At 58.2% G+C, this 19051-nt stretch overlaps 1 protein-coding gene across 10 annotated transcripts in view; it reads right to left on the reverse strand.

Moving 5' to 3' along the window:
• Window positions 1-18064, reverse strand: part of ELN (elastin) — a 32442-nt gene extending 14378 nt beyond the window's left edge. For 4 of the 10 annotated variants that reach the window (XM_027961946.3, XM_027961942.3, XM_027961945.3 and 1 more), the window contains exons 1-15: window positions 17924-18064; window positions 11767-11817; window positions 10681-10710; window positions 10119-10151; window positions 6700-6735; window positions 5911-6006; window positions 5605-5667; window positions 5461-5523; window positions 4719-4766; window positions 3674-3745; window positions 3421-3450; window positions 2854-2925; window positions 1972-2013; window positions 1500-1559; window positions 1180-1230 (exon numbers count right to left, since the gene is read on the reverse strand). In XM_027961946.3, coding sequence (XP_027817747.1) covers window positions 1180-1230; window positions 1500-1559; window positions 1972-2013; window positions 2854-2925; window positions 3421-3450; window positions 3674-3745; window positions 4719-4766; window positions 5461-5523; window positions 5605-5667; window positions 5911-6006; window positions 6700-6735; window positions 10119-10151; window positions 10681-10710; window positions 11767-11817; window positions 17924-18005 — 829 coding nt within the window. In that variant the 5' untranslated portion in view covers window positions 18006-18064. The remainder of the gene's footprint in view (window positions 1-1179; window positions 1231-1499; window positions 1560-1971; window positions 2014-2853; window positions 2926-3420; window positions 3451-3673; window positions 3746-4718; window positions 4767-5460; window positions 5524-5604; window positions 5668-5910; window positions 6007-6699; window positions 6736-10118; window positions 10152-10680; window positions 10711-11766; window positions 11818-17923) is intronic. The other 6 variants (XM_060405908.1, XM_027961944.3, XM_060405909.1 and 3 more) reach the window with 4 other exon arrangements.
• Between the last annotated feature and the right edge of the window lie 987 nt (window positions 18065-19051).

Below are 19051 nucleotides of genomic sequence, written 5' to 3' on the forward strand. Positions count from 1 at the left end.
ACTGAGAAACCACAAGCGGCCGCTCCCCGGGCCAGAGGGGCCCCTGCAAGAATGTTCAAGACTTCCTCTCTCTGTTCCGAAGACGCGGCCAAGTTTGTAATCCAAGCGCCCGGCTGCCTGGCTCTCGCAGCCCCTCGCCGCCCCACTCTCTTGCTCTCACATTCCAGCCATCCCCTCCAGCCTTGGGGGCCTGGAAGAGGACCTCTGTGGGGCAGGCCTCCAACTCACTGCTTCCCTCCACATTCTCGCCCCATTGGGCTAGTGGGCAGGCATCTTCCATCCCATCATGGCTGCAAGAAGGGGATCCCTTGGAACTGGGGCTGAAGGTGAAGACTTCACCCCCATGATCTAACTCTGAACTGGGGAATCGCCAGGGGCCCACTCGGCCCGTGCATGGCCCGAGGGAAGGCCATGCCGCGTCGACTAGCCAAGGGATCGTGGGCTTGAGGCGCTAGTTAAAAGTTTTATAGTATATATGAAGTTGGTACTCAACTATTAGACTGTTCAAACGCTCATGGGTGTGCCACCTAAAATGATCATCCTAACCACTGCTGTGCCCGCTCCCGCTGCTTGCTCCTTTCTATTTTAACCACCCAGCAAACTCTCTACCTATATTCTAAGGCTGTGAATCATATCATTTTCTCTGAGAACCATTCCTGATTCTCTCCACATAGAGGCCACGTCTCCCTCTTCCTGAGCCCCACGACAGTGCTGAAATTCTTCAGCAGAGCCCTTATCTGTCCCCGGTTTCTGAAACGGAGGGCGGGACGGAGGAGGGAAGGATGGAGGGATGGATGAATGGATGGATGGAGGGGTGGGTGGATGGGTGGATGGAGAGATGAATGGGTGGATAGATGGACAGAGGGAGGGGCGGATTCATGGCTGGATGGAGGGAGGAAGGGACTGAGGAGGGAGGGATGGGTGAATGGATGGGTGGAGGGGTGGGTGGATGGATGGAGGGATGGAGGATTGGAGGGTGGAGCGGATGCACAGGTGGAAGGAAGAATGAATGGGGGGAGGGAGGTAGGGACAGGTGGTGTTGAAACAGCCAGATAAACAGGGGCGTGGCGAGGAGGGGCCACCTTGGTTAGTTAATAGGATAACTAGGCTCTCAGTGGTAATAGCATGGTGAGGCTGGAGGGCTGGCAGCCAGCAGGCAGGGGCTCCAGGGGTACTTACCAAGCTTCGCTGCTGCTTTAGCCGCTGCTGCTGCAGCCTGGGGGCCAACCCCTGGGGGAAGAGGAAGGGGAGAGACTGGAAAGTGTGCCCCAGCATTTCCGGAGCCCATCTCTTCCAGGCCCAAGAAAACCAACTGGTTCATATCTGGGTGTGGATGTGGGGCATATAGCAAGCAGAGGCTGGGAGAGCTGCCCCAGCTTCCTGCCTTGCCCCACAAGGGACCTTCTTTAGACTCAGACCAGGGTCTGGATATAGGGTGGGCTGGCTGGGTTTCTGGAGCCTGAGTTATTTGGCTGGCGGAGGGGTGAGGCTCTCCTTACCTGTCCCCGTTGGATACCCAGCCTTGCCTGCGGCACCAGCCACTCCTCCAGGCCCATAGCCTGTGACAGGAGAGGCTCAGTGGGCATCCATGCGATCTCATGGTGGCTGCCCCCTCCCCTGCCCTTCAAGGACCAGGCCACCCAGAGCCTCCACCTGTCACCCCCAGCCAGAGTTAAATACAAACATGTGTGGAATGGTTATTCCCATTTTACAGACGAAGAGACTGAGGTTCCGAGAAGAAAACCTGTTTTCTCAAGGCCTGGTGATAAGCGTGAGGGCCAGGATTGAGAACCAGGCTGTCCTGAGTCCCAGTTCCATGCCCCCCTCCTTAGGGGGCTCCCATTTTGAGACTGCACGCCCACCCTACCCCCCAGTTGGTATTCTCCTAGCCCTGGACTGGGGCCACAGCTCCCTGGCCGGAACCCTGCGGCTGGAAGGAGCCAGAAGCCCGCCAGTCTGAGAGGGCCTTACCATAGGGCAGTTTCCCAGTGCTGTAAGGCAGTCCATAGCCACCTGGGGAGATGGAGCGTGGGCTCAGTGGCTGCCCCCGGCGGCCCCACGCCTCACCGGGTCCCCGCTACCTGGGCAGACAGACCTAGTCCCCACACGCACTGAGGCCTGAGGCCTCCTTCCGTCCACCAGGGTCCTGAGCTGCTTCCAGAGGCTCTCAGGAGAGCCAAGGCCTTGGAGGAGGAGTGGGGAGAGGACGCCCGGCTCTAGGGCGCAAAGGGACGGCCATTCCTCTACCCGCCATGGCCCCCAAGTCTGAGGTCTTCCTTACTCTCTTCCCCAGCAAGAAATGGCTCATCATCGTGTGAGCTGGACAGGTGGAGTGGGCTGACATCAGAGGTTTCTTTCCAGTGAATGGTGTTTCTTACCATCAACACATATGGCTTCCCATCGGGGCTACGGGTCTCTGCGTGTGTATGTGTGTGTGGACACGGATGTCTATGTGTGTATGGGAGGCCAGCACCTGCAAGATGTTGGTCTCTCCCCGCTTTCTTTCTTTTTTAAAAAAAAATTTCTTTCTTTATTTGGTTTTGCAGCATCTCAGCTGAGGCATGGGGGGTTTTTAGCCGCAGCGTGCAGGCTCTAGTTCCCTGATCGGGGCTCGAACCCAGCCTTCTCCCTGCACTGGGAGTGTGGAGTCTCAGCCACTGGACCCATGAGGGAAGTTTGTTCCTCCCTGCTTTCTTTTGCTGTTGACCAGAAGTGGGCAAAATTACCCAGGTTTCCTGACTACCCTCTCCAGCCACCCCAAGATACAGGTGGGCAAACAAGTCCCCTCTCAAGCTGACCTCCCAGCAGGGAGGCCCAGTGAATGGAGTCTCTTGAATCCTCTGCCTGCCTTACCTGGCAGCTTCGGTGCCTTGATGGGGTATCCCAGCGGGACTCCAGGCTGCTGCCCTCCGAAAGGTCCAACTCCTGAGGGAACAAGGAGAGCAAGACAATCAGGCTCCAGCCACACGGGGCCAGGAGCCCCTGTGATGCCTCCAGCCTCCAGCTCCACTCTCTCCTCAGACTAGAATGAGCTCCCATGGCATCGGAATCCAGAAAGAGACTGAGGGCCTTCCTGCCTCTTTATGTCATCAGTCAGCTGAGCAACGCCCAGCAATGGGCCGCTTCCTCAAGGAAGCTGCAGGATGCTCCCCTTCCTGTGGCTTGGGCTACACTCGGAGCCTGCAGCCCTCTCACCATTTGGCACAGGCCGCTGCATTTTCTGGGCTCCTCTAGGCTGCCAGACAGGGGTTTGGGGCAGGGGAAACAGGCCTGTGACAGACACCACTTTGTGCCGAAGCCGGTCCAAGGCCTGGAGCAGTGGGAGTGCTCAGCTCCTCCCAGGGCAGGAGTCCCTGCCTGGCTGGCCACCCATGGGCCTGCCCACCCTCCCTGGTGTGGAGGGACCCAGCCTTGCCTTACCTGGGATTCCAGCAAAAGCTCCGCCCCCACCTGCAATGACAAGGAGCCATCACTGTGGCTTGGCCACCACGGGCCCAGGGCACCCCAGCTCCAGTGAGGGGAGTGCTGGCCCAAGCCGTGGCCAGTTCTGCCCAGACCTCCCAGCTCATCACAAACACATTGGGGATTTCTCACCACCCATCTGGGCCAGCTGAGCCCAAGTTCCCTGCCCCGCTCAACCCAGGACTGAGGGTAACCAGAGAGTCCCACATACCTGGGGCCTTGGGCTTGACTCCTGCTCCAGTGGGAACCCCGGGGAGTACCCCTATACCCGGGAACCGAGCTCCTGAGAGGACAAAGAGGAGGCTGGTGATGAGGGTGGGGAAGGTCCAACCTGGAAGGGCCAGCCTGGCACCGCACCCACCCTCCATGACACAGCTGGCCTCCTTCGATGTCAGCTACTGGCATGGCTCATGGGGTGGGTGGAGGGCCCCTCTGGTGGTGACTTCTCTGCCCTGTCTGCCCCAAGGTCAGAAGTTTTAATCCTATTTCCTAGCCCTTCTGTTGGCCTGTCTTTTAAACTGGAGTTAATTTCCCATTGCCCTGCCCAGCCTCATCAGAGAAGGCAGACAGACAAGGGAACAGGCTGCAGGTCGGGGAGGGCTGTGCCCTCGGCAGGGGGAGGGGCTCTCGCTGGATGCGATTCACACCCAAACACGAAGCCGGCATCTGCTCTGGCTGGGAGGTCTCCAGCGTTCAGTGCTGCCACTTCTCCTTTCTCCCCCACCGGGGCTGGGCCACCATGGCAGGGAGGGGCCGGGGGGGCCGAGGGGGACCCTCTGTCAGCCAATCCCACCCAGCCAGCCTGAGTCTGGGGTTTTGGGGGAATTCAGGAGGTCACATGTTGCATAGGGTAGCCAGGCCATGGCGGGGAAAGGAGGTTGAGAGGGCAACTCCAAGGGTCTCCTGCAGGGCGGATGTGCTGGGTGGGCCCCCCTGGTGACTCATGGCGTTTGAGAAACAGCTGGCCACCCCGGGGACTCGGTCTATCCCTGGAGACCCACCGCAGACTGTGATGTTGGTCTGGGTCTGGGTCTAGGCTTGGGGTTCTGGGGGGGCGGGGCTGGGAGGAGCTCTCTGGTCTTCCTAGGGGAAAGACAACCAGAGCTATCTTAGGTCTGTGGCCTGAGCTTTGATGCTTGGGGCAACAGTGCCCGTCAGGACTCCGGCGGCCACTGTTTGGGGGAGCTGGGGGCCCCCCGGGAGGATGCGAGGGGCTGCTCTCAAGTTAGGGTTCCCCTTTTCCTCTTTGCTCTCACCTGTGCCTGGGAGCACTCCACCTGGGTATACACCTGGGAGCCCCACACCTACGGCCAGAAGAAAACCGTGTGAGCAGCAGTCTTGCCTCCAGGAGCCTCTACTGGCCCCGCCCTCTACAGCAGCCCCAAGGCTCCCGAGCTAGCCCCCCAGGATCGCCCCTGGGGGAGAGCCGGGGACATGTGTGTGGCGTCTGCAGGCCCCCCTCCCACGAGTTCCGGGAGTCATCTGCAGATCCTTCCGTGCGTGGATTTGTCCTGTCTCCTGGAGCCTGTTTACACGGCCGGCCCAGCCCACCTCGGGGCTAACAGCTTCCAGATGTTCCCTCCCCGCTGTGCAGACTCAGGCTGTCTTCCGTTGAACCTGAAGTCACTTCCTTGAGGGCTTGGTGTGGAGGGATGGGCACCGGATGGGGCTTCACCCCAGCCCTGTCGGGACTGGGCGGGCCCTGCTGCACTGACTCCCTGCTCTGCGCCTCAGTGTCCCCATCGGTCACCCGAATGCCTGCCACAGAGCCTGTCTCTCACGTCTGCTCCAAGGTCCTGGAGGAAGGGCCTGGAAGGATAGCTGGAGTCCCTCACCCCTGTCTGGGACCTGGGATCACGCTCTGGGCCTGCCTCTGCCCCTTGACCCCTGCCCCGCTGCAGCCAGGCCCTGACCTTCCTGCCCTGGGGTGAGGGAGTTTGGGAGCTCTGGCCTCTCCCTGACCTCTGCCCTCCAGTCCCAGAGACTCCGTCCACTGACCTGGCACTTTCCCAGGCTTCGCTCCAACCCCAACTCCGGCTCCAAGCTGAGGCACCACCGCACCTGGAGGGGAAGGGGCCACATCAGAGGGGCTCCCCTCCTCCCACGACCTCCCCCCAGGCCACCCAGGTCTCGCCTCCATACCTGTAGACACTCCTAAGCCACCAACACCACCAATGCCGCCGACACCGCCGAGACCAGCAGCACCTGCAGAGGCGGAGGCGAGTCACACCAGGAGCCGCGAAAGGCAGGAGGCCGCTGGACTGAGGTCTAGCCTTGCCTATGCCTCACTTTGAGACTCGGACCTAGCTGGTTGCCTCCCATCACCCGCAGGAGACTGGAGCTGAGGATCCTGTTCACCGCTTCCCCAGCCCAGGAAAGGTTCTTTGCAAGGTGGAGAGCCCACAGAGGCCAGAGGGCTTATGGCACGTCCCAAAGGGTAATACTCACCGGCCTTGGCAGCAGCTTTATAGGCTGCAGCAGCGCCAGCCGGGCCACCGGGCACCAGAGCCCCTGGGAAGGCACCTGCGGGAAAAGCCCCGAGCCCTGCAGAGAGGAGGATGGGTGAGGTCCTTCCCCGAGCCCAGCCCAGCCCTGGCCCGCCCCGTCCAGGAGGTACATCTGAGGCTCTTCTGCTCCGTGCGAAGATGTGACTGTTGCTCCCAGAACTGGGTTCAAAGTCAGAGATGCAGTATGGCCCAGGATGCTCCGCTCAGCCTGACAAGCTACAGGGATCTTTTGGGGTCAGACTTCCACACCTCCCTCCTTCAGGAAGCCTTCCTGAAGCCCCGCTGAGTCGGGTGACTTCTTTGGGCTCCTGGGGCTGCTTCCTTCTAGCTCTTCTTGCGTGCTGCCTGCTAAGTTGCTGCAGTCGTGTCCGACTCTTTGGGACCCCATGGACTGTAGCTCACGGTAGCTCCTCTGTCCACGGGGTTCTCCAGGCAAGAATCCTGGAGTGGGTTGCCATGCCCTTCTCCAGGGGAATCTTCCCGACCCAGGAATCGAACCTGCCTCTCATTATGTCTCCTGCATTGGCAGGCGGGTTCTTCACTGCCAGGGCCACCTCGTCAGTGTAATAGCGCCAAGACCCAGCTGTCATTCCCGGGGCCCCAGGCAGGTGGTCTTAGCATTACCCCCTACACCAGTGCCCAGGACAGGCCTGGTCTGCACCCTTGTACCCCTGACTGCTTGTACCTCCGATGGCCCAGAGGGGCATCTTGCCTGGACGTTAACACTAACCTGCCCCAAGGCCAGCGCCAGCGAGCCCTCCGACACCTGTAGGGAAAAGAACACAGAGCTAGGTGAGGGGAGGCTGGTGTAGGTCATCGTTCTTGGGCCCAGGATGGGAAGGGACTCACGAAACCCGGCAATGCTGGGATCTGTGTGTGGTCACTCAGGTCTCTAAGCTGGACTCAAGTTTTCGGTACTTGGCGGCCAATCCTGGTAAGATAGTCACCACTGTTTAGTAACCAACTGCTTTGTGCCATGTGGATGCCACTGTGTTGATCCCAACCAGACCTTTCAGTTTCCTTAGAAGTCCCGCCAGCTAAAGGGGGACCCAGAAGGGCTTTCTCTCAGGGCTGGAGCTGAGCAGAAGCTGCCAGCAAGGCCAGGCCAAGCCCTGCCCTGCTCCCACGTCAGCCCCACCCCAGGCCTTTCTTCGGCTTCCTTGCAGGAGTCCCCTGGCTCAGCCCACACCCTCTCCCTTGTATCTGGAGCCCTTTTTGTCATCCATCTAGCCTGCCCTGCAGTCTGGGAGCCTCCTTGCCTGCAGACAGATGCTAAAATGTTTATAAAAAGCCAAATGGGTCCCTCTGGCTCTCTCCTTCCCACATCTGGGCTCGATCTCTGCTGTTCTCCCTCCAGGAGACATTCCACGGCTTTGGCCAGGACCGATGGGCAATCAGGTTGGAGTTCACAACCGTGCCGGCTTTGCTTCCAATTATGTGAGAATCTCTCCCACAAGCGCCAGTCCTGGTCACCAGGGTCCCAAGCTCAGGGGCAGCCTCTCTGGGGACCAACCCCAAACAAGCAGGACAGCTGAGCCCCGGAGAGTTCACCTGCCTTTCTCTGGGTGTGGTCCCCTGGCCTCACTTCCTACTTATGTGAGCTGGCCCGTCTGAAAGCCAGCCAGGCCCTCTGTGAGATGGGCCTCTGCCTCCGGCCCATCTCCCTTCCGGGCAGGTGTGGTGTGGTCTGGCTGGGCCTGGGGTTTGCCTGGGTTCACTTCCCAGTGCTGCCGGCCCCACCCCACCCCAACTCTGTCGGGGGTGTTTCTCTCCAGCCTGGCCTATTTCCTGAGGTCCAGCAGGGCAGCAGACACCCTCTGGCCTTTCCTGACCGCAGAGGGGAGAGGAGGAGAGGATGGGGACCGGCCAGCAAGCGAGAAGAGGCTGGGTGGGTGGGGTGGGGGCAGGTGGCTCTCTGCAGCCATCTGCCCTCTTCCCGTGCTCCCCCCAGGGTTGCCCTGCAGCCTGAGCAGAGTCCCACCCCTGCTCCCCTTCTTCCCATGGACTTCTCTGGCCCAAATGCCCCCAGGAGTCCAGCCCCTGAAAAGAGGGAGAGAGGGGTGAGGAGGAGAGGGGGGAGAGAATGGCCAAGGTTGGGAGCCCCGAGAGGCCTGGCTTATCCAACCGTCACTCTCCAGAGTCACTGAGCTCTGGATTTAAATCTTGCTGCCCCACCACTACTCGCTGCGTGAAACAGCAAGTCACTTGCCCTCAGTTTCCCCACGTACAAAAGGGCCGGCGTATCCCTAACCTTCCTGGGACCACAGGGCTTGTGAGCAGAGAGCATGTTGTGTCTGCAGCCTGTTGGGGTGACCACTGGATGTCCCCCCTGCTCTTTCCTGGGCTCTTTGGTGGGTGACTGGCCTTCAGCCGGTGCTGGGGGTGGGGGTGGTGCTGGGTCCCAGCTGCCTGGTCCCCCACTGAGAGCCCAGGCGGGGCCAGCCCACTGAGGCCCACGAGGAGCAGCTGCCAGGCCACCCACCCTCTGCTCGCCAAGGGATTAGTTGTTCCCAGGCATGACACTCGCTGCCTGTGCCCAGTTCCATCTCTCCTGGGCATGCCCTGTGTTGGGGGGCACTGTGGCCCAGTCCAGGCCTTTGGAGCCCAGAGTCCTAAGGCTGAAAGATAAGCTCTGGGAGGTCATGGAGTCCAGCCGCTTTTCATCAGTCGAGGTCCTGACTTTCCTCTCGGTCTACATCTTCACCCCAAGCTGGAAGTCCTTCTGGAAAGTCTACGCTCAATCTTTCGTTACTCAAAGCTTCACTTTATCAACTGCAACTGCGTGCACTTTTCTCAGTCTTCTCTCTGGTGTTTCATCACAACCGACCGTGTGTCCCCGGCTGCCAGCGGGATCAACCAGTCCCTCCTCTAGCTCCGCAGTCACGACTTCCTCCGTTTGGGTCTTTCCAGATACGTGCGATCCTAATTCCACCCTCTTGCTTATCTAGTCTTTCCTCTGTTCTCTCTCCACCATCAAAGACCCTTTTAAGATCACTCACTCCTCTGAGAAGATAGGAAACAGGTTCTGCTGGGATAAGCAGTGAATCCCAAAGGGCTCCCAGCCCTGCAGACTCCTACAGACCCCAGTAAACCCTTTGCCCAGGCCTCCTGCCCTCCTGTGTCTCTCTCTGTCTTGCCTGGCCCCAGCCCTAGCGTTTCACAACCCAGATGGGGCTGCAGGGAAAGGGAATCTGGGTCTTGTAGATTCATTTGCACTTGAATCATCGAACATTGGAGGTGGGGGTTGGATTTCGTAAGAGCTGTTGGACATGCAAACTGTCCTGGAGTTTCAGGCTTCAAAGCCAGGGAGACATGGAGCGGGGTGGGGGGGGGTGGGGGGATGAGGGGGGAAGGCTATATCTCATGTTGATCAGATCATAAATCCAGACAGAGGCACCCCTTCCTCCACCTGCTCCTTATCCACCAGGACTTCCCAGAGGAACACACCCTCCCTCTTTCCTTGGAGCGGGGGTGGTGTGTTCTCTGGAGCTTAGCGGACCTAGTAGTAGATTGCAGCCCTGTGGGCCAGGAAACAGCCAACCACATCTTAACTGGAAAACTCCATGGTCAGAGCACAGCTGAAAGGGGCTTGGGGTCAGGGTGCAGCCTAGGGTTAGGTACAGGGCTTTGATCTGGGGTCAAGGCTCAGCCTGGGGTCAGGATAAGGGCTCAGAATGGATCATCAGAGTCAAGGATAACCGAGATCTTGGCCTGGAGTAAGAGAGGGCTTCATTTGGGAGTCTGGGATCATTCAGGCAGAGGCCAGGTTCCAATTATCTGTGTCTGAGCCCAGAGTGACATTCACAGACTTGGTGGCCACTGGAACATCATTTCTGACTTTTGACCCCAGCACCAGGGCTGTTTTCTGGGATCTGGTGCAGAGGGGACTCTCGGGGGACACAGAGGCCTGGGCAGAGTCGGTGCTGGACACCCCATCTTCAGGGAGGACTGTAAGCTGCCTCTAGCCTCCTGACCCTGGAAGCACTGGAGCTCGGTCCTAGCCTGGTCCTGGGAGGCGTAGACTAGAGGGGAGGGTTCGTCTACCACCTCACTCCCTCCTTCCATCCACAGGCCCAGTTTAGGGCTCTGTGGCCCCTTCCCTCCCCTGCCCCTGGCCCTAGCTCAGTGCTCAGAGGCTGCAGGGCTTACCTGGCTTAGCTGGTTTCCCTCCAGGGCCCAGTGCTACGGAGGGAAGGAGGGAAGAGATAGTCGTTAATGGGGAGCCCCAGCCCACCTGTCCCACTACTATCCCCACAGGGCACTGTGGGGTCTCACTGTGGGGTCAAGAATGGTCCTCCTCTGTGTACAAGGAGCAGCTGGGAGCTCAGGACCCAGATGCTTGGGTGGGGGGCCCAGGTCCCGTCCTGACCTGGGGTTTCCCCCTCTCTCACTGTTTATCAGGCCTCTGAAGAGGGTGATAGTTCCCACTCAGCTGGATTTGCATGGATATTACTAAGGATCAAAAGAAATATGAAAGAAGGCAGGGCCCCCCAGGGAAAAGAGACTGGGGGCAAGAGCTTAGGGGGCAAGGGCTTAGGGGGCTGGGGGATCTAGATTTTAGAAAAGTCCCTCCTCACTAGACGCTCAGTCTGGGAAACGAGGGACCCCTTAATGCCTGGGTTTTCTGAGCTTTGAGGTCTAAGGATATGCGTGGATTAGGCTGAGACCCAGACCCCATCAGTGAGGAGTCAAGTTTGGTGTTCGAACTCACCTCCTCCTCCCAGACCTCCAAGACCAGCCCCTGTGTTGGCACGGTAGAGAGAGAGAGAGAGAGGGAAAACCATCAAAGTCCCTGCCAAGAAGCCATCCACTGACCCATGGTCAAATCCATCGCTGCCTAGCCACATGATCTTGGGCAAGCCTTGAGCTCTGTGAGCCTCTGTTTCCTCTTGTCTCATCTGGCCAAAGTTTCCTGCCTCTGTGTGTGCCTGGGAATGTGCTGGTGGCTTCTTTCACTTCCACATGAGTTCTGAATGCTCAAACCCTTTTATTCTTTTTTTTTTTTTGGCCGTACTGTGCGGTATGAGGGGTCTCAGTCCCCTGGACCTGGAACCCGTGCCTCCTGTAGTGAAAGCATGCTTTCTAAACCACTGGATCACCAGGGAAGTCCCTTAAACACTTTTTAAGTATTGAAAATATTACATGTGATTTTTCAATCTACATTAAAACATCATGCTTTTTTTCTCAATTAAAGGACGAGATTGCCTCCCCCTCTATCCACCCCCCCCCCCCGCCCCCCAGCCATGCCATTGAGCTAACATTCGGCCCTTTTTTTTTTTCTTCACCTGCACCTTGCTCTTGCTTTTATATTGTTTTTACTTGAAAATCACTTGACCATCAGAGAGCATATGCATACTTTTTAGTAGTTGCATAACCTTAGTTTACTTAATCACACCCTCCTGTCAAGCGGGTTTCTTGTTTTGCATTTTTGCTAGTAACATTCCTATGAACCTTGGGGCAGATGGCTTTTTTCTTTTCCTCTTCTTTTCAATTATTTCCTTTGAATGGATTCCCAAGAGTGGGGTTAATGGTTCGAAGAGTAAACAACACAGAGGATCAGTGAGGCGGCCACTTTCCTCCCGTTTTCCAGGCACTGAGTTTCATCTTTTAGAAAATTTATGCTCAGTAGTTGTAGAACAGCATCATGTAAACAGCTTTTTAATACAGGAGTGACTGATGAGTCCTCTGAGGCGGGCATGCCAATGTTTTTCCCTTTTGCAGTGTTCACATGTCTGCCTCTTGCAAATTTAATCAGCATCTGTCTTACCTGGGCACGTGCAAATTTCATGTACATTACCTGGGAAGAAGACGCCTCCAGGAACTCCACCAGGAACAGCTCCTGGGACCCCTGGAAGGAAGGAGGCAGAGTCCCCCATGAGCCAGAATGAATTAAAAGCTAATGATAAAAGATAGGGATGATGGCAACAATACTGTGTGTCTACAAAGTAACCAATATCACTCAAGCACCTTATATTTTCAAAGTATTTTCTCTTTCCTGCTCCTCAAAATGGCCCAGTAAGTTTGGAAGGGCAGGAATTATTAACTTCAATTTAACAGATGTGAAATCAGGCTCAGAGATGTTAAGACACAGGCTGGGGGTCACACAGCTGCAAATAGATGGAGGCTGGATTCAAAGCCAGGTCACTCCTCTGAGCAAATGGCTCACGCTGTGTTACCTGGAGAGGGTCTGGCTGAGGACTGGGTCTGAGCACCTTTGGCTGGGCCTCCACATCTCTCCAGCCTTGAGCGGCGTGGGCAGGACCCAGCGTTGTGGGAGAGCAGGCCCGGGCTGTGACAGCAAGCGCTAAGGAAACGCGGCTGCTGCCAGCCGAGGCCCAGCCATTCCCACACTGATAGGAAAGCATGAGGTCAGCGTCCTTAGCCGCTGGGCAGCAGAGCTTGGGTGGGGCTCTGGCTGTCTGACACAGAGCTGTCTAAGGAGGTGCGGGGGCCCAGAGGGGGACACCATGAATGAGCAAAGTGAATAGTTTCCTAAGGAAAAGCTAATTCACTGGCTGGGCCAAAGGGGCCGTCTGCCCAGCCCGGATCATGAGTTCAGTCCCCACGGACCTGTGAAGCTCTCACAGGGGAACACTGGGAGGCCGGGCCCCAGACCCAGCCTATGTGTAGTCATGGCAACAGACTATCCTGGTGCAGACCAGGCCTTGACTCCACCACCACTGAATGGCCCCTTGACAAGCCGCCTTGCCAGTGCCCCAGCCTGAGCCCCAGTACCACCCAGCTGAACATGGCTGAACGGACGGAGTTAGGGGAGCATGTCAGGCAGCTCCCCAGCATGCCCAGCAGACATCTGGCCTCTGTGGCCTGGCTGTGCTGCACAGCTGGGCCTGCTGGCCCCAGGGTCTGGTTAGCCTCAGCCATGGCCCAGGAGGGTGGAGGATGCCAAGCTGTCGTGGTCCCCCTGTGCCAAAGCCCCAGCGCAACCCGCCCCTCCACCCGAGCCTGAGCCCCTGAGCCCCTGAGCCGACCCTCCCCCCCCCCGGCCCCCCCCCCTCTCCCCCACCCCCACCGCCCCAGACACTACGATCCAGGCTTGGAGTGTCTAAGTAATCTGCTCAGAGCCTTGAGGGGCTCAGAGCGGTGGCCCAGGAGGCTGGGCCTGCTGGGAATGGGCGCTTGGGCCCTGTCATCAACTGCCAAGCGCACACATGGTCCTTTGATGCCTTCTCTGGCTCCGGCTTCCAGCTCTGAGCACTGTCTCCTGTGCCTTTCTCTGCCTCGGCCTCTCTCCCTCCTCCCCTTCCTTCCCCTCCCCCTCCTCTCTCCTCACCCCTCCGCTCTCTGGCTCCAGAGTCGGGGTGAGGGGGCTGCAAGAACAATGTGGTGGGCGGAGGGAGCAAAGGGCTCAGGACAGACCCATCTGGTCTCTAATCTCGGCAGTGCCAACTTCTTACCATCTGTGTGACCTCAGGCAAGTCACTTAACCTCTGTGAACTTCAATTTCCTTTGTAGCAATGTGGGGCTAATAGCTTCTGCCTTGCCAGGTTGCTGCGATGTCAAAGAGTTCCAGAGACCTGCCCTGGGCCTGGCGCTCGCTCAGTAATTGCTCCAAAATAAATAAATAAATTAATGACTGACACTTTGTTTCTACTTCACAGTACATGGCCTGGGGCCAGGGAGATAATAGGTGCTCAATAAAGGATGGGTGAATTTGGTGGAGGGGAGGCAAGGAAGTTGCCTGGAGGTCTGGTCTGACCTCTTCCATCCCCAACCAGGTTACTGGTCTCCCCACCTCAGACTGGTCTGGTTGAACCCCCAGTTCCTCTCCTGGGCTTCTGTTCTCCCCCCAGCGCAGGGGCTGGGCCCATCCTGGGATCGGCCAGCTCCCCTTTTGCTTTCGCTCTCCCCAGGGCCTACCCAGCTCTCCCCAGCTCTCTCTTCTCCCTGCTCTCCACCTCCATGACTCAGAGCCCAACAGTGTCTGCCAAACTCCATGCCTGAACCATGACAACCCACGAGCCAGAGGTTTCGATCCCCGTTTTGCACTGAGGAAACGGAGAAGCCTTAGTGGGCGTAAAGGGCCCCCGCCGGGCCCCTCTCGAGGACAGGAGAGGTGAGGACAGAATAAGACTCGTGGTGATCAAAGGCCTTTGAAAAGGCAGCGGCCTCCTCTCCTGCCCTCATGCGAAGCGTCATCCTGCTTCCCACCTCCCGTCCTTGGCCTGAGCTGTTCCTCCTGCCAGGAATGCCCTTTCCTCTCTCCAAGTCCTACCCTTCCACCGAGACTGGGCTCAACTTCTCCCCCCTGCCGTCTCTGAGCCTGTGGTTCCCACTGCTCAGCTGGCCCAAAGCAGTTGGCCTGGAGCATACTTGTCTTGTTTTATGTGGGTTTGGCTTGTTTCACCAGCTCGCCCAGGGTGGAACTTGTCTCTTGCATCTTAGAATCATGGTCCTAGACTCTCAGGGATCATAACAGTCTTTTGGCCTGGGTTGAAATTCCTTTGCGAACATCTTGTGTTTCTGCTTGTACGCCTCCAGTGACAGGCAAATCACCACCTCCTGATGCTATCAGCTCTACCAACAGAGAGCTCTCCCTCCTATTGAGGTAGAATCTGCTCCTCTTTCCAGTTCTTCCCCCCAGAGCCCCAAAGACTGAGGCTCACCTCCCAGCCACAGAAGCCCCTCAAACATTTAATTTTCTTTCAAGATTTAACTCAAATGTCACCTCTGCCATGAAGCCTTCTTAGATTTCCTCTACACCACCCCCTCTCTCAGTCTCGTCAGCTTCCTCCGTTACTGTGTCTCTGTTTACACATAGGCTGCCTCCCCATTAGACAAAACGTGGCATGAGTGGCAAGAGAAAAATTAAACCTTATAAATGTGTATGAATTACAAAGGCTGATATTAGTTTACACTAGCAAATCCCCAATAAGAGAATACATGGTTTTTAAAATTCGCATTCCCGTAGTCCTCTTACTTGATGTATTACTTGAAATGTGACATTGCTGGAGTCACCCACTGGCCCTAGGAGATGTGCTGGGCAAGGATGCTCCTCCCTGTTTTACAGCCAGAGAAACCATCCATGAACCAGAGGGATGAAATTCCTGGCCAGGTACCCACAGCTGACCCCAGTCACACACAGGGCCTTCTGCCTGGGCCCTGGGCTCCGGGTTCAAAGAGCTGGGAGATGGCTGTTTGGGAGCAAGCAGAGGGCCAGCAGGCCTTGGCAGGGGACTTTGCCAATTCCAAGTCCAGGGGGGCCGGCCTGGGGAGCAGATAAGACCACATGAAGCTGTTTGTTGTTTGCATGGAGAAAGGCTGCCAAGGGCTTTTCAAAAACAATCCGCCCTTCAGTGACTGAGTCTGTCCCCTCCCTCCCCTCGGGTACGCCTGCCTTCCTGCCTTGGCCCCAGCAGACTCAGAGAGCAGCATCAACCCCTAAACTGGGGGTCCGAGGCCCTGGAGGCCCCTCAGAGTCACCTGGGCGGCTTTAACAAGACCTACACGTCTGGGTCCCTCCTCAGACCAAGTAAAGCAAGAATTTTGGGTGAGACCGCATGTCAGAATGGTTTCAACTTCCCCGTGTAATTCCAATAGGCTGAAAAAAAAAACAAAACCCCTGTTTCAAAACCATCTTCAGTTCCCAAATCAGAAAAACAAAAATGAAAAACCACCCAAAGCTAAAATGATAAAATTTCTGGGGGTTTGGGGCAGCTGGTCCCAATTATAGCTGATTTAATTTCTCTCTCTCTCTTTAAATGGCAAGGGAGTCTGGGGCAAATGATCTTCAAAGCTACTTTTGACCCATCTTAAATGGGTCCAGACAACCCTTCCATTGCAGAGCCTTCCTGGGTTGTCCCTGTTTTGTCTCCATGGCAACATGGTTCTTTGGGACTGGGGGACCCATGAGGGTGACATCCTTCAGGACGGCCGGGCAGGTGTGAGTGTGTGTGTGCTTGTGCGAACCTGTGCATGTGGGAGGGGGCCCCTCCTTTGGGAGGCTCTGGGCACAAACCCCAGAAGACCGCATCAGTTCACACACCCCTTATTTGGACCCGGCTACTCTACCACCCGGGACAGAGCTGAGATTTATGTTTGCAAAAAAAGAACAGGGCCAGCAGAGCATTTAGCCTGGTCATTGAGGGTACATTCTTCTTAGGGCAGGCCCACCCTGGAGTACTCAGTCCCAGGCCTGCTCCTTCCCAAATGCCGCTTGGAACCTGGCCCCCACCTCCCTCATCCTTTAGCCCAGGGATGAGCTGGCTGGTACTCACCCCCTGGTGCTGCCTTAGCCTGCCTCAGCCTCAACCTCCCTGTTTGTGGAGCGTAGATAAAAATTCTCTACTCTTAGGGTTTCTGCGGGGGCTAGGTGTCATGCTCTAGCGAGGAGCCGTCTCTGGGAAGGCAGGTGTTCAGGGGCCAGACTCCGGGGAGGAGGTTCAGATGGGACCCGAGCTGCCATCTCAGGCCCGGGGACGGCTGCTGCCCTGGGATGGTCTCTCTGCCCCCCGCAGGGCCCCACCTGATGCTGCGCCAGCATCCCTCAGCTTTGTCCAGATTCGGGAGCTGACCTCTGTGCAGGAAGCCCCTGCTCCCAGCGGTCCTGCCCTGCTGGTCAATCTCACGGAAACAGCTGCTGCCCCTGCCCAGCTCCTGCTCCTGCCCTCCAGCCTGGCCCTGTTCCACCCAGTGGCTCCCCCCCATCCCGACACTGGACCCCACTGGTTCTCACGGCAAAGAGGACTCTCCTGGAAACCAGACCCCACCCAGGCTACCCCACCAAAGGTTCAGGAGCCTGCCTGCACCTCTCTCTCCCCACGGCCAGGAGCACCTCCGGGGGACGCTGGGGGACCACTCCCAGAGTCCCCCCCAAGGCGCGTAGCAACCCGGAGAGGGGCGTCCTCTGGGACCAGGGCAGGGAGCATGCCAGGCGGCCCAGGGGTGCCCCCAGGTTCACGCAGGCTCCCAGCACTCAGGGCTCTCCCTCTGCCAGGAGACAGATACCTCCTCCAGCTTCCTTGTCCTCGCTGGTGTTCCATACCACACACACTTGCATGCACACACTCACACGCACGCACGTGCTCAGTGACAAACCACACCCAGTGACACCTGGACACCAGATCGCCTCTGGGGACACGCCTGTTGGGTGGCAGACTTTTGCACATGCTAACAGGCACTTTCGCATATCCTATAACACTCCTCCTTCCAACACACACACACACACACACACACACTCACACACAAACACACACACCTGTCCGGGGATGAACCTGTGAACATTCATCCCCTCCCAGAAGCCTCTTCCTTTATCTGATGACACGATCGGACATATACAGACCATGCATACCTGCGCAAGGGCATGTAACACACTCGTGCACACACGCACATTCACACACTTACACACATGCTCAGAAGTCCCAGCCTTTCTCATCAGGGACAGACCACAGCGGCAGCTTTCCAACCCGCAATCCTGCAATCAACTTAACCCTGACATCACCCGGAGCAGGTCCCGACTTCCCAGGGGACGAGGAACCTGCCGAGGTCAGAGAGCTCACTGCCGCAGAGCTGGCCTGCAGCCCAGGTCCCCTGTCCCTGGGGCACGTGTGCACAACCACTGGGTCCACAGGTGTGCCAACTGCCGGTGCTCACAGACCCAAAGGGACCTCGTCAGCCCTTCCCCAGCGTGCTCGGGACCCCCATCCTGAGAGAGCCCCCCAGGACAGAGCAAGGTTCATCCGCTCTGTGGGGGCAGCAGAAGCCGGCGCTGGTCTGGGACCATTCTGAGTCTCGGGGCAAACGTATGACAGGTTTCTGCTCTGCACGGCTGGCTCCCAGGAGGGGTGGTTCCGAGGGTCCAGTGGCTGAGGGGCTCCTGCCTGGGCCCCCTCTTGAGGGTGCTGGGAGGGCAGGGCGCCCTCTCGTCGGTCGGTCCAGCCACCTGAGCGGGCGGCCCCAGGGCTGCGGGTCCTTCGGGGGAACAGGGTGAGGCCTACCTCCGGGCTGCGAGGGGTGAAGGATGCACAGCAGGAGCAGGAGGACTCCGGGCCGCCGAGCCGCAGCCGTCAGACCCGCCATCTCGGGGAGAAATGCCCCAGCCCGCTCTCTGCGCCTCGTTTTATCCCCAAAGCGTAATTGCTGCCTCGTCGGCTGCGAGGGAAGGAGGGAGGGAGAGAGGGCGGGCGGGAAGGCGGGAGAAGGGGGCGGCCTCGGGGAGGGGGCCACGGGGAGGGGGCAATTACGAAAGGCCGGCTTGCAAGCCTCCCAGGCTGGGTCTGACTGGACTGGACTGTGGGCTCTTTTTTTTTTTTTTTTCCCTTAAAACACACACGCGCACATACACACGCGCGCACACACACACACAGAGTTTCCCCCCATCTCTCTCTTGCTTTCCCTCTGCGGCTGTTCTTTCGCTGCTGGCCCTGTTCCCGCCAGAAAGTGCGAGGGGGGCCTCTGCCAGGACAGCCCTCGGGAGAGGAAGCAGGAGGGAGGGCCCTGCAGCCCGGCCAAAAATCCGGCCCCAGCCAAGGCCTGAGTGGCCAGGCCCCCGCCCCTCCGGCTGGGCCCCGGGCCCAGTGTGGGGACACAGGCCAGCTGTCCTGCGCCTCTGCCCCCCCACCTCGGCCCTCCAGACTCCCTCAACACTCCCAGACCCAGCCAGAGACAGGCCAAAGCTGGGGAGGGGGCTGTTGGTTGGACCTGGGGTCCAGGGTCCATCCAGGCCAGGGTCTGGAGAGGTCACGGGGCTGTGGGCAGAATGTCTGGGAAGGTGAGACCGTGTTGCTGCTGCCCCCGTGGGGCATCTGGGTGCAGGGAAGGGGCCCCTGATGCCCTGCAGGGCTCCATTCTCTGTGGGTTAAGGTCACAGCCTCCTGCCTGAGGCTGGGGAGTGGGTGATGGGTTGGTCTAGGATCCAGGTCTGCAGAGGCCAGGTGGCTGTGGGCAGAATGGCTTGGGGGTTGAGACCCTGTTGGTGTCATTCCCTGGGACATCGGGGGGTCACATTGGAGACTGATATATTACAGGGGCTCCGTCTGTCACGGGTGAAGATATAGCCCCCTGCAGTTTATGCGGGCCACAGTGTCTGGTTAAGATCAGGCTGGATCCCCAGGTGCCCTACAGAG

Source organism: Ovis aries, chromosome 24 (genome assembly GCF_016772045.2).
Source record: "Ovis aries strain OAR_USU_Benz2616 breed Rambouillet chromosome 24, ARS-UI_Ramb_v3.0, whole genome shotgun sequence".
Lineage (NCBI taxonomy): Eukaryota > Metazoa > Chordata > Mammalia > Artiodactyla > Bovidae > Ovis > Ovis aries.